We start from the raw sequence: 14706 nt of genomic DNA on the forward strand, positions 1-14706 counted from the left end.
AACACCATTAAACCCCAACATTGAATCATGGTATGAGACTGGTGGCTTCAAAGCTTCTTATTTTCCTTTTTCCAGCAAGCCTTGTCACTATTGTAGGACGTGTCTTGCATCTTATCTTCAATAGTAGTTACGCTTACCCCCTGATTTTCAGTCATAGACCAATCGATGACTTTGGGGGGAGGCTTCCTCTTTCTTTGTCTTTTTCTTGCTTCCTAAACGGAGAATGTCCGAGGGTCTGTCCGGAGGTTTTTTCTGGTGGTTAGGATTATCCATGAGAAAGTTCTAGTGCGATCAGCCAACTACCAAGAGAGAGAAAAGTTACTTTCCACCAAAAGTCGGTTAAAGGCCTATTATTCCCGTTATTATTGAAATGAAGAGATACATGACAACCGCACTTTATTTACATGACAAGATAGACTATACACGTAGGACACAACAGCAACATAACAAAGGCCAGATGGACTCCATATTCTAGCGGCTGGCTGCTTCTTGAATTTAAATCCTTTGAAATTCAAATCTGTAAATTTTTGTAAAGTTTACTTCTTCTTTTTTTTTAAAAAAAAAGAAGATTTTATATTTTACAAAAAAAATAAAATGAAGAAAAATATTTTAAAAATTTAGAGAAATTTACGTATCTATGTACTTCAAAGGATTTAAATCTTTCCTACTTCATATTTTCATATTCAATCTCTAAGTTGCTACTCTCTATCCAATTCATGACTACTTCTTATATAAAAAGAAATTAGTAGAGATAAATTTTTATAAATTTACTATATAAATTTATATTCCTATAATGAATTTATTTAAACTCATGAGGTTGGCAAACTTAATCAGTATCAATAGCTAATATTAATAATTGCATATTGGTGTAAGATAATCTAGTATTCTCAATCATTATATTATTGATTCCTTGTCCAGTTGCAACGACTACTTATTCTTTTATACAGAGAAATTAAACATTCTTTTATATTGAAATGAAGTTATACATGACGCACGGAACATTATTACACAACACGATGGACGATAAACGTAGGACACAACAACAATGTAACAAAGCCAGATCAACACGCATTGATAAAATTTTAGGAATTAAGCAAACATGCTGTCACACATCATCATCAAACTCTAGAATCCTGATCTGATGGCATTCAGGGTAGCTTGCTGTGGCACAAGTCGACGGTGGCAGACAGAGCATATGGCTTTTTATGTTTAGCTAGCCATCAGTCCACCAAAAAGTCTACGGTAGCAGATATGGTTGGGCCATCGATAGCAATTTTGACGTGATCCAAGTACCATGCTGAATTCTTCCCTGAGCCATCGGATGTGACAGTGATGAGGCAAGGGTGGAGGCCAACTTGCTCGCCTTTGAAGAAGTCGAGGTTGCCCTTCTCAAAGTAGTCATGACCAGGTTCCATGATGCCCCAATCTCTAAGGTTGTCTGGTTTAAAGATAGTGACATTAACGTCCTTTACACAGAGGCTAATCTTGGATTCTGTTCCTGCCCGATCCTTATGTTCGGTTTGAACACTTATAGCATACGTGCAGGTGCAGTTCTCCTACATGCATGCGTGCAGAATCAGATCATATCCATCTTGATCATGATATAAGTGGTTTTTTCAGAAGCTTTATTTGATCTAAAATATAAAATATTAAATAAGACTTTTATATATATATATATATATATATATTTTTAATTATACCCTTATTTTATTGAGTAATTAATGAAAATATTTTAAATAAGTTAAATGTTATATTTATAATATTCAAAAGGATGATTGAAAATATGTGAGAATTTTTAGAAAATTGAGATTTTAACCAATTTTTTTAAAAAATTGTGAATTAGTTAATAATAATTCATATTGATGTCCAGAAGGCTTTACATATATACTCCCTTCTGTCCAAAATATAAATACTTTTTAACGATAATTTGCATAATACTAAAATCATTGTTCTTATGAATATATATATATATATATATTGTTTTCTTTTTATCCTTATTTGTAATGTATGATGATTGATGAGTGAGAAGGCCATAATAAATTCACATGCACAAGAATGTATGTTAATAAATACAAAGGGTAAAATGAAAAAAAAAATTGCAAGCACTAAGCTATTTATATTTTAGAACAAAATTAGTTGAAAGAAAATGTTTATATTTTGGACTAGAGAGTGTAGATATATATATATATATATATACTTCTATGATCTTATTTATAAATCACTTTCAACATGTTATAAAATAAAAAATCTTAAAACTTATTAACTCTATTTAAAAAATTTAATAAATTATTAACTTTATCTTTATTAAATATATATATTTTTTGTCTCAAATATTTAATGGAGGGTACAAGAAAAAATTTGTGATAAAAATTTAATGATATTTCATATAAATAAGACAAAAAATATCCTCTCTATGCTCTATAAACATACCGGAGGATGGAATTAATAGATACAGAGACACAACCAAGTATGTAGAAGAAAGGATTACGTACAATGATGGGTCATGGGTGAAACTAATAAATAATATATGATGGATCAAGAGGTGGAAGGGAGTAACCTACAGAGGCAGCGATTGCGACGAGAGTGATGAGTGAGAGTAGAAAAAGAAGAGAAGACAATGCGACTTTGAGAGCCATTTTGCTTAGTTTGACGGTACGTACTGATGACACAGCCTATGTTCCCATAATGCCTTTTATACAGAGCTGAAATTCACTCTTCTGTCATCATTTTATGGAGCATGTGGAAAGCGAGGGTTTATGTGCTTGTATGTTGTGTGCATATGTGAGAATGTGGTCCAATCTAAATAAACCCGAAAGCTCAAGTTATCAAGGTTGGCATCTTTTATAAAATTAATGAGTATCTATACATCATTGTTATTGACTTTTGGATAACAAAAGCTCCTAAAAAAAGTTTATAGATATTTTTACATCTTATATTTATATCTTTTTTAAGAATCAATGTTAATAACGGACATTATTTACATTTTAAAAAAATTAAATTAAAAATAAATAATTAAAGCAAATTCAATTGAAACAAATTACCAAGTACAACCAGTTAAACTTGATTTTTCTCATTTACAAAATAAATTAAATTTATTTAAATTTATTATTATCATTTTATTATATATTTTTCTTAAATTATCATTTAAGAATTAAACAAAAAATAAAATTATAGATTAATTAAAATCTCCTATGACTCATAACCTAACAACTGTTTTTATGTTACCTACACCAAAAATAAGATATGAATAATCACCTAAGCTATGCCAAATTACTTTATATTGCTATATCAATCATTTAGAACAAGTAAATTTCGGATAAATCATATGACTCAAAAATCATGCAATAAAATTACTTTAATAAACAATAGCAATTAAAATATAAAATTTAAAGGTATAGAGAAAAGAAGAGCAAGTTAGAATAAATTAAAATCTTTCCACACTAATTACAACTTAGGGTTATAGTTTATGGTTGATCACACCAAAATAAATTAGTTCTCCATAGCTTTAAAATTCAAACAGCATCGGCCAAACATGAGGCTTGAGAGCATGAGAAGCCATCACTGGAAGTGAAGAAAAGAAAATGATGAAGAGTAAATCGCATTCGCCTCTGTTCTTTCTTTTTCAAATGTCACCGCGGCCACTCTGTTTCTATTCCTTTCCTTATTATTCCAAAATCTTTCAATTCAATTCAGAGTGATTTGTGGCGCTAATCGGGTGTTACTCATATGCTAAATAAACCTAATAATTTAACAAAAAGACAAAACTACACTTAACGACACTAATTGAAAACTACATTAAAAAACCCAAAATAAACATAAATAAACTTTCTAAGATTTCATTCCTTAATTTGATCTTCGAGTGTCTCTACATTCCTCTATCTAAAATATTTTCCTAAAATACCCTTAAATAGAGAAAAAATTAATAAAGTTTTCTTATTCAGAGAACCTATTAAATAGGGGTGAAGTTGAAAAAGTGTATAACTTTAAAGACAGTTGATTAATTCACTGGTATTATAATTTGATTAAAATTCCTTACAATATAAAACAGGGGAGAGCTTACTTTGAAGTTTTTTCGAGACTTCTCTACTATTAATGTTTTTTTTTTTATCAAATGGCAATATTATCTTTTTACCTACAGCACAAGGAGCAGACTTCGTTAATAGATGAGATATCAAGGACAAAGGGCAGATATCTTCTAATTAAGTTGCCATATACACAAGAGCTGATGTTCTAATCCCCAATCACTTATTTAAGTGATAAAAATCTTTACTATTTATATTAACTTTAATTGATAATGACAATATTATCTTTATTACTTTCTTTATCTCAAATTATAAGACACTTTTAGATAAAATTTTACATACCAATAAACCTCATTAAATACACTTAATAACTTTATTTTTCCAAAATAAAAATATAAAATTTTAAAAATATCCATCATTTAATATATTAAAAAATGAATAAAAATTAATTATAAAAAGAGAAAGAATAATATTAAAATTAATGTATTTAATAAAATTTTAATTTATTCAGAATACCTTATATTTTAAGATAATTTTTTTAAAGTGTTATATAATTTAAAATGGATGAAGCATATAAAAGAGGTTAGAATATGTTTCATTTCTCTATCAACCTTTTTGGCTCAGTCGCTCGGATATCGCAAAACAAGAAGAACAGCAATGGAAGGAGATCCTCTCCTCATCTTTTCTCTCATTCTATTCTCCTCATCCCCATCTCTACCTTTGGTCAAATATGGAGGGCTCAAATTTAATTATTTTATAAAACATTAATCATAATATTATATTAAAAATAAATAAATAATTTTAAATTGTTAAAATTTAATTTGCATAATTTATAAATGTAATAAAATAAATAAAAAGTTTAATAACAGTATACAACTATAAAGTGGACAAGTTAAATTTTAACAATTTAAATTTATTTTTATTTTTGTAAAATAAATAAATTTGGACAATTCATTTTGTCGAGAAGAAAAGGAGAGAAAGAATTATGAGAGAATCTAGATCCTTGCAACAATACATCTCCCCAGCATCAATTATTTTTTGGAGTAATTGAAATTGTTACTCCCTCTTTTTAAAAATATAACATATTTTTTATAAAATTAAATATTAAAAATATAAGATATTTTTAATCTTTTAAAATGTAGTCATTATTTTTTTAAAAGTATTTTATTAATAATAATTTTATATTTCTTATACGATATTTAATAAAATAAATATAAAAAATAGAAATAATTTAAAAGTACATAATAATTGTATAAAAAAGTAAAATTTAATTAAAAATATTTTATATTTTTGAAGAGTGAGAATAGTTATTACTTGAAATTGGATTGTGGGTCCGTTTAAATTTTAGTTGGGTATAATAGATTATAAAAATAATTAATTAAGTTGTAGATTTTAATCATAATTGATTATGTTATAAAGTAACGTGTTTGGATACTGTTTTTCTAAAATTAATTTTAACAGAATTAAAAATATTTAGATAATTTAATCAAAATTAATTTTAGTTATATAAATTACTAGATAATTTACTTCTTAAATATCAAACATTAATTTTTGAGGATACAAAATTTAAATTTATTAAAAAAAAAAGAGAGAAGAGAAGAGAATTTAATTTTATTTTTATTAAATTATGTGCTTATTTATAATTTTTTCGTGGGCTTTCTTTTATAACGTTCTCCAACGTTTTTTTGATAAACTTTTGACAAAAACTGATTCCATCATCTTCTGTAAAAACGCGCGTTATGTGTCAGAATTAATTTTTATCTTTTTTCAGCCGTTTGGATAATTTATTTTAAAATCGATTTCAGGCAAAAAAATCGATTTTGAAACCTAACCAAACGGACACTGTGGTTGTCTATCAAAATCGCTACCGTGCTATTCACGGTTTTGCAGAATCATGATGACATGGGCATGGAAATCAGAACGTCACCTTACATGGTGGTGACGTGGTGATCCTTGTAGCAGTTTTTGAAGAACCGCCGGCAATGACGACTGAGAAAGCAACCGTAATTATGAGAGGTGACTTCGAAAAATGTGAACATTCCCTTGTGACTTGTGTACTCATCCATTCATGATGTTGATGCCTTGATGGCAAACAGAATAATTAATTTTTTAAATAATAAATATTGCATTAATTTTTTTGTTATTTTAATTGTTTTGATGATTATGGGAGAAAGCTGCTCCACCCGAACCAGACAAAAGATCAATTTGGGCGACCTTTTTAAACGAGACTCACAAGTATAGGAATGGTCATTCTCCATCTTATATAGTTTCAGCAAATAATTGTAAGTATTGTAAATTAATTAATTCTATTTTATTTGTTTTATGTTTGTTTTCATAATTTCATAATTTAATTAATTAATTTTAATTGGCAGGATAAACATGCGAGAGCCTAGATGAGACAGGGATGAGCTCAGGCTAGCACCACGAGCACAAGGCGACATGTTGAGGCTGCAGGGACGGACAGAGGCTAACTTCGAAGGGAAGAACGAGCTGAGCACCAGACGGATCTCAGTTCCATGACACGACGACAAATGTTACGAGGCTGATGTGGGAAAAGCCAAGTGTGTGTTTGGATACGGTTTGTTGATCGATTTTTCAACCTAAAAAATCGATTCTCCACAAAATTATTTGAATACCCAATTGTTTAGTTAATTGATTTTTGGGCCAAACATTGATTTTTGTCAAAAGGAATCTGAACTTCTGTGGAGAAGCTTAAAAAATAAAAAAATTAATGTTTGATATTTAAAAATTAATTTTTTATTAAATTTATTTAAACTAAGATAGTATTGAGATATTTATTTATGTAAATTAAATTGTTAATATTAATATAATTTAAATTTTTGTAATTAATCAAATATGTAATTAAATAATATATTTTTTCTTTTTAAATAAAATTTAACAAATTTAATAAAATGAGATACAAATATATTAATGATTTAATTTCAACAAGCAATGTCCTTTGTAGTGATTTATATAGTTAAAATTAATTCTGATTAAATTATCCAAACATCTTCAATTCTATTAAAATCAATTTTATAAAAACAGTATCTACATAGATTGCGTTATAACATAATCACTTATGATTAAAATTTATCACTTAATTAATTATTTTTATAATCTATTATATTTAATGAAATTTAAACGGACACTAAACCCAAGCTGGCTGATGTTAGATATCATGATACCATCGCTTCCCAGTATTCTACCCAGATATCAAAAATATCATTATTTGTTTCTTTCTCCTTTTTTGAACTCTAGTGCAAAATTTCAACCATTCATTACAGCACATAATACACAATGGTCCCTCCTTTATGAGTTGCCACACGTGCACCATAGCAAATGTTGTGCACACCATGACGTATGACATAAGCCCAATCTCCATTGATTTTTCTCCTTTTTTAGATCTAAGTAACCCAGTTTCGCTCCGAACTCATATCTAGAACTGTAACCATAATCAAATACATTTAGTGGACTTTTCTAGCCATACATCACATTAAGTTTCTAAGTTATCCATATTTAGCCTAATTAACTCAAGTTAAATTTTCAGGATGTTGCATTCAAGAACACAATTGGAAACATGTGAGAATTTTTAAAAAATTAAGATTTTAACCAATTTTTTTAAAGAAACTTGAATTAGCTAGTTAATAATAATTTATATTGTGGCCTTGAGGGTTTATATATATATATATATATATGTATGTATGTATGTATGTATGTATATAATCTCTGGTCCAAATATAAGCATACTTTAATGATAATATGCATATATACTAACAAATTCTTATCATCATAAAAAATATATATTGTTTTTTTTTTTACTCTTAGTTCTAATTTATAATGTGTGAGAAGATAGCCATAGTAAATTTGCATATACAATAATCTAAGTTAATAAATATAAGAGATAAAAATGAGGACAAATTACGAGTATTAAATTGCTTATATTTTAGAACAAGATTAGTTGTGAGAACATACTTATATTTTGGATTGAAGATTATATATATACCCCTTTATATGTTCCTATAATGCCTTTATATGGAGCAAAACTCATCATTTTATTGAGCACGTGGAAACGAAGGGTTTATGTATTCAGGCAATGATGAAGGCATATGTAATTGAGGGGGGACATATGCCCCCTCTCACTAGGAAAAAAAAGACTTATATGAGTGTGTGAGATTTTATATTTTATAATTGCACCCTCTTCTTCTTATACTTTACTCTTCTTATTTTAATTTTTTGAACTTTTAGACTCATTTCAACCTTACTTTTTAATCTAAATTTAAAATTCAATTTTTTAACTCAAAGTTCAATAAATATCAATACATAATTTTTTTTATACTTAAATACTAATATTATTTATTAATCCAAAAGGAGTACATGGAGAAATTAAACACATGGTCAATTAAGCAGACAAGTTGGCACCGTAAAGGCCCAATATTATTGAAATGAAGAGGTACACGACACATGGCACATTAATTATCACATTACACGATAGATGATAGTTGATACACGTAGGACACAACAATGTAACAAAACCAGATGGACACACATTAATAAGATTTTGGGAATAATTAATAGCAAACACGCTGAAACATCATCAAGCTCAAGAATCCTGAGCTGATGGCATCCGAAGTAGCTTGCCGTGGCAATAGTCGACGGTGGCATACAAAGTATAAGGCTTTTCATCTTTAGCTAGCCATCGGTTCACCAAGAAATCCACCGTAGTAGATATGGTTGGGCCAGTAACGGCAATTTTGATGTAGTCCAAGTACCACCCTGGACTACCCCCAGAGCCGTCGGACGTGACGGTGATGTAGCAAGGGTGGAGGCAAACTTGCTGGCCTTTGAACAAGTCAAGGTGGCCCCGCTCGAAGTAGTCATGACCAGTTCCCATGATGCCCCAATCTTCAAGGTTGTTCAATTTAAAGTCAGTACCACGAACGTCCTTTACATAGAGGCTAATCTTGGAGTCTGTTCCTGCATTTTTACGATCTCCTGTTTGAACGCTTATTACATATGTGCATTGAGGCCCCTGCATGCATGTAATTTTATTATATTCAAAATTAATCATACCATGCTTTCTCTAGATTATAATATAAGTCATTTGTTTTAAAATTTTATTTGATCTAAAATATATGGCATTATATTAGGTAGGTGTTACATTTTTTTTCCAATTACAGTCTTACTTTATTAAGTAATTAATGAGAATGTTTTGAATAAGTCAAATGTCATATTCATTACACTCAAGGGCATAATTGACAGAAATTTTTAGGAAATTAAGATTTTAACCAACTTTTTTTCTTAAAAATGTAAATTAGTTAACAATAACTTGTATGTAATTTAGAATGTTTATATATATATATATACGCTCTTCGGTCCAAACTATAAACATATTTTAACAATAATGTGCATATAAACCAACAAAATCCTTATTCTCATAAAATTAAAATATATATTGTTAACCTTTTTTAGACTTAGTTCTAATTTATGATGAGTGAGAAGAAGGCCATAATGAATTACACAAAAATTTATGTTAATAAATACAAGGGGTAAAAGAAAAAAAAATTGCAAGTGCTAAATTGCTTATATTTTATAACAAGATTAGTTGGGAAAAAATATTTATATTTTGGACAGGAGAGAATATATGTACAATTTTATGTTCCTACTTATAAATTATTTCTAACATATTTAACTAAAATCAAGAAAACCTTTAAATTCATTAAATCTATCCAAAAAGTTTAATAAATTCTTAACTTTATTTTTATTAAATAAACATATGACTTCACTAACAGACTTTCTCGCTCCAACATTTAGTTGAGGAAAAAGAAAAAATCTGTGATAAAATTTGATGATATGTCTTATAAATAAGGTAAATAAATATCTCATATTTCTCTATCATAAAATAGAACCAAATGATGAAATAAATAGACACAAAGACACAACCAAGTACGTAGAAGAAAAGCTTACGGAGGATGATGGGTGAAACTAATAAACAATATAGTATAGTGGATCAAGGGGTAGAAGAGAGCAACTCACAGATGCAGCGATTGCAACAAGACTGATGAGTGAGAGCAGAAAAAGAAGAGTAGAGATTGCAACTTTGAGAGCCATTTGTTTAGTTCGTGAAGGTAGGCACTGATGAAACAACCTGTGTTACCTATAATGCCTTTATATAGAGCTGAGTTTCACTCTTCTGTCATCATTTTATTGAGCACGTGGAAACCGAGGGCTTACGGTGTTTGTCTGTTGTATCTGGGAAGAAGTTCAATCTACATCCCTTATTGGAGATAATGAAAAAGACAGCCCTTAAAATCTAAAATTTTATTGCACAATAAGGATAGTGAAATGAAATTAAATGCAAAACTAAAATTATTTCATTATTTTTAGTGGCTTAAACATGTTAAAAAGGCACTTTCAAATTTTTCATATTAAAGTTTTTCATTTCTTTTACTGATCCAGTTAGCTTTCCTATAGGAATTGTTTTATTCTTTATGCTGTTATTATGGTAAAAATAATTACAGGTTTTTTCATAGTGTAGTGTTCATTATCTATACTAAAGTGGTAATTTTTGTTAGCTATTTATGCATATAGTTTCACTAATTTTTATTTTTATTGCCATTATCATGATAAAAAAAGTTGTAAATTTCCTATACTATAGTTGGTCATTGTTCATACATATAAAATGACATAAACAATGAGGTTAATTTGACCAGAACCGTGTTAGATATGACAGAAACAGAAACTGCATGTATCGTGGACAACTACATTAGTACAAAGATTATGGCTGATTTCTAAAATACAAATACAATTTTTGAACAGTTATATAATGAATCATCATCGATATATTTCCGCATCGGTCAGTCATATTACCACCACACAAACTCCATGGATAAGACTCTTCTGCATTATTTCAATCTAAAGAAAAGAAGTAAATACGAGAATATCTGAGGCAATGATCATCGAGATTAAAGTTTTGCGGTTAACTAAAGAAGTTTATATATATATATATATATATATTTAAAGAAGGTTAACTGTATCATTTTCCTCAATGTTTTAATTTTATTTCACTACCCTTGATCTGCAATAAATTTTCATACTTAAGGGGGTCTCTTTTTCATTATGTTTAGACAAGGGGTTTAGACTGACATTTTTCTTATATGTATGTATATGTATATAGAATCAAAAATTCAAAAAAAAAAAGTTAATCCGCAAGTCGTTATGATTTTCCTTAATTTTAAATAGTACTTGTAATTTATTTTGTTTTAATTAAATTTTATAATTTGATCCATTATATATATATTAATCTCTAAAAATTAAAATGATTAATGAATAGTTATTATTATTTTTTGAAAAACAAAGTGGGCACCTTTTACTCTCTGCTGGAGAGGAAAGTGAGGGGGGAAGAAAAGTGGAAGGGAAAAGTGGAGAAAAAACTACTCTCTTTATTTAAAAATATAAAGTATTTTTAATTGAATCTCTCTTCCTAATAAAGTAATTACTTACTTTCAAACTAACCTTATCTTTTCATATTTATTCCTATTAAACACTCTATGATAAATATAAAGTCATTATAAATAGAGGCCTTAAAAAAAAAGGTAATAATTATCTTTGAAAGACTAAAAATACCTTACATTTTTTAACATCCAACTCCTTAAAAAATTTCTTATAGTTTTAACAAAAGAAGTAACATTTTCCTCTACTTGGCTTTGGAGAGAAAAATGGGAAGAAAATAACATGTGAAACCCACATATTTTTACTTTCAATTTTTCTCTCTAAATATGCAGAGATTTTAAAGAGAAAATTTTTTTTTAAATTTACCACCAATTTTTCCATTGTTTCCTTCTACTTCTCTCCATTTTTATCATGATATTTATAATGTAGTTACGTTTTAATAATAAAATTTTATTAAACAAGAAGTATATTTAATTTTTAGATTAATTAGATAAATATTAGTTTTAAATTTTTAGCTTAATTTTCAGTTAAGTATCTTATATTTGGTTGTATTTTCAAATTTTAATATTATTATATATTTAATTATTTAATAAATAAAATTTTAAACTGGATAACTAATTCAAAATTATATAGAAGACATGACGGACGTAATCATTTAAAATTAATTTGATCCATTATATAATCATTTAATAAAATATAAAAAATTTTAATTTCATTTTAGAAAAATAAAATTAAGAATTTTAATATTCATGGATCTAATTTAAATTGAAAGAAATTTTAAGAACTCAATTAAAATAAAATAATTATAAGGTTTTAGTTCAAAATTGAGAGAAACACAGACCGTGCAACTTACTCCCTTTGTTCCATATATAAAAAATCTTTTAAAATTTTTTTTTGTCTCTAAATATAAGATATGTTATCATATTTTTTTAATGAATGGATCACGATACTTTTAATCAAATTGAAAAGAGAAAAAAATAAATACCCTTATTAATTTACTTTAAAAAGAAAGAAGATTCATTTTTATTTATAATAATTAAGGATAAAATTAAAATATTGCTGTATTTTTAATTAAATAACTAACTTTGATTGATTTGTGTAATTTGATTAAATATCTTATATATAAAAATAAAGAAAATATTATGGAGGGAGAGATACAGACAAGAGCTATTCACGTGAAGGCAAATGAGTGGCAATGGCGTGGCAAAGCTTGGATGAGGGGAGATACGTATAAGAGCTATTCATGTGATTGCAAATGAGTGGCGATGGTGTGGCAAAGCTTGGATTGAGAGAGATGAGGTTGAGATAAGGATGAGGATGAGGGAAAGAGTTTTGGTGCTAATCACTTAATGAGTTTCTGGACTGTTTAGATTTTTATTTAGATGGTCTAAATTTTATACAATTTATTTCTTACTTTTATTTTATTTTTATTATAAAAAATTATAAAAATTTAATAAATTTATTTTATTATCAATTAAAAATACAGATTTAATGTAAATGGTTAATTTAATATTAATTTTTTAAAATAAATTTATAAATTAACTATCCATGTACTCTAAACAGATTAGATTCAAAGTAAACCTGGTTAGTCAATTTATAATTTTTTAAAAAATTAATATTAAATTAAACAATCCAAATTAAATTGTTTGTCCAGATTGATAATAGAATAGTTTACTAAACTTTTATATTTTAATAAATATATAATAAATATAAAAAAATGGATAAATTTGACCGTCTAAATTAACAATCTGAATGGTCCAAATTATTCATTAGATCACTTGATGAGCAGCAAAAATCGAACCCGAGGATGAGGGCGTCGGTTAACTAATTTGGGATGGGCTCACAATTGTTGATAGAAGTTGACAGGACTTAGGACCTGCAATTATTAATTTTTCCATAAAATATAAAATACTAATTTTTGTCTTAAAAAATATGACCACAATTTTATAAGTTTTATAATAAATGATGATTCTAAAATAATGAAAAAGGTATTATTTTCCTTATTTATTAAGTTAATTATTACGCTTTAACAAAACTATTTGATGTTAAACGGATAATAATTTTCCAGTACAATTAAGTATACTTTCTGTATCATTTTGTTTTGAATAATAGGTGGATGTGCATGCATGTAAAAAAAAATAAATCAAGACATGTTTTCTTTTTATAGAATATTATTCCATAACATCAAAATCCCTAATTAAGCTAATTAAACTCTTTGTCGGACAGTGTTGAGAAAGAACAGCTACGGTTAAGAAAAAAAAAAAGATCAAGGCCTCAACAATGAAAAGAATGGCCTTTTTGGTTCAATTTCTTTAAGATTGAAACCATCATGAAGATCACATGCTATTTCCTTTTATATACTCCCTCTAAATTATAATATAAGATATCTTTTAAAAGCTTTATTTATTATATAATTATTTTTAATTATATTTATATTTTATTTATTACTCTTTTTTTAAAAAAACAATGCATTTAAATTTTAATTATTATTATTAAGGTTTTTTATATAAATACGAATAAAATTATAAAGATATAATTTTTTTAAAAAGTTAAATATTTTAAGCTTCATAATTAATTACTAATGTGTTGTATTTAATTCGGAGAAAGTATTATTCATGCTGGCACAGTAATAGAAAGGGCACTCACTTCAGTCACATCAAAATTTTATTTGACCCCATCTAAATTATTGATGTTTTGACCGTGTGAGGGAATCTTCCTTAGAAAAAAGAAAAGCTCATATTTAAAATAAAATAAAAATCCCATCACTTTACTTAAATTTTAGTACAAATCCTTGCTAGTTCATAATTTTTTAGAGAATATTTGAGGTAGCATAAACAGTATCAATAATGTTATTTATCAATTAATATTATTAATTTTGTATTTATATGTCAACTAATGTTGATATAAAAAATTTTTAATAGGCAAAAATTAAAAAAATCTACATCAATGAAATAAAAGGCTGACCTAAAATTCTTAAATGATCAGCAAAATGTACAAATTTTATGTAATTTTTTTTTTAAAAATATAATTAAAATTTCATGTTAGTATCAATTTAATATGTAAGTACAAAATTAACAATTCTTAATTAACATGTCAGTATTATTAACACTGTTATACACGTTATGTCCTCATTTAAATGTAGGGATTAATGTTACAAACATATGAAAGCATAGAGACCTATAATATTAAAAATAAAATGTGAAGACATATATCAAAAGAGATTTAGATTCGGTGA

The 14706-nt window shown here is 27.1% G+C and overlaps 2 protein-coding genes across 2 annotated transcripts; both read right to left on the reverse strand.

Annotated features, from left to right (window-relative positions):
- Positions 1–1220: 1220 nt before the first annotated feature.
- Positions 1221–2636, reverse strand: LOC129319682 (PLAT domain-containing protein 2-like). The gene is made up of 2 exons (XM_054964773.1): positions 2562–2636; positions 1221–1556 (listed from the first exon to the last, which is right to left on the reverse strand). Exons 1-2 carry the CDS (start codon positions 2634–2636, stop codon positions 1221–1223), a joined length of 411 nt encoding a protein of 136 aa, XP_054820748.1.
- Positions 2637–8434: 5798 nt separating this feature from the next.
- Positions 8435–10145, reverse strand: LOC129319885 (PLAT domain-containing protein 1-like). The gene is made up of 2 exons (XM_054964981.1): positions 10056–10145; positions 8435–9051 (listed from the first exon to the last, which is right to left on the reverse strand). The coding sequence occupies exons 1-2, from the start codon at positions 10128–10130 to the stop codon at positions 8623–8625; spliced, it is 504 nt and encodes a 167-aa protein (XP_054820956.1). The 5' UTR covers positions 10131–10145; the 3' UTR covers positions 8435–8622.
- Positions 10146–14706: the final 4561 nt, after the last annotated feature.

Source organism: Prosopis cineraria, unplaced genomic scaffold (assembly GCF_029017545.1).
Source record: "Prosopis cineraria cultivar Desert tree isolate PC_DT_omini unplaced genomic scaffold, ASM2901754v1 PC9, whole genome shotgun sequence".
Lineage (NCBI taxonomy): Eukaryota > Viridiplantae > Streptophyta > Magnoliopsida > Fabales > Fabaceae > Prosopis > Prosopis cineraria.

Bases quoted from the DNA above. Each gene is read 5' to 3' on its own strand.
- LOC129319682 (XM_054964773.1), bottom strand. From the start codon at position 2,636: ATGGCTCTCAAAGTCGCATTGTCTTCTCTTCTTTTTCTACTCTCACTC. The intron at 1,557-2,561 runs GTAGGTTACTCC...GCATGCATGTAG, and splicing joins TCGTCGCAATCGCTGCCTCT to GAGAACTGCACCTGCACGTA.
- LOC129319885 (XM_054964981.1), bottom strand. From the start codon at position 10,130: ATGGCTCTCAAAGTTGCAATCTCTACTCTTCTTTTTCTGCTCTCACTC. The intron at 9,052-10,055 runs GTGAGTTGCTCT...ACATGCATGCAG, and splicing joins TTGTTGCAATCGCTGCATCT to GGGCCTCAATGCACATATGT.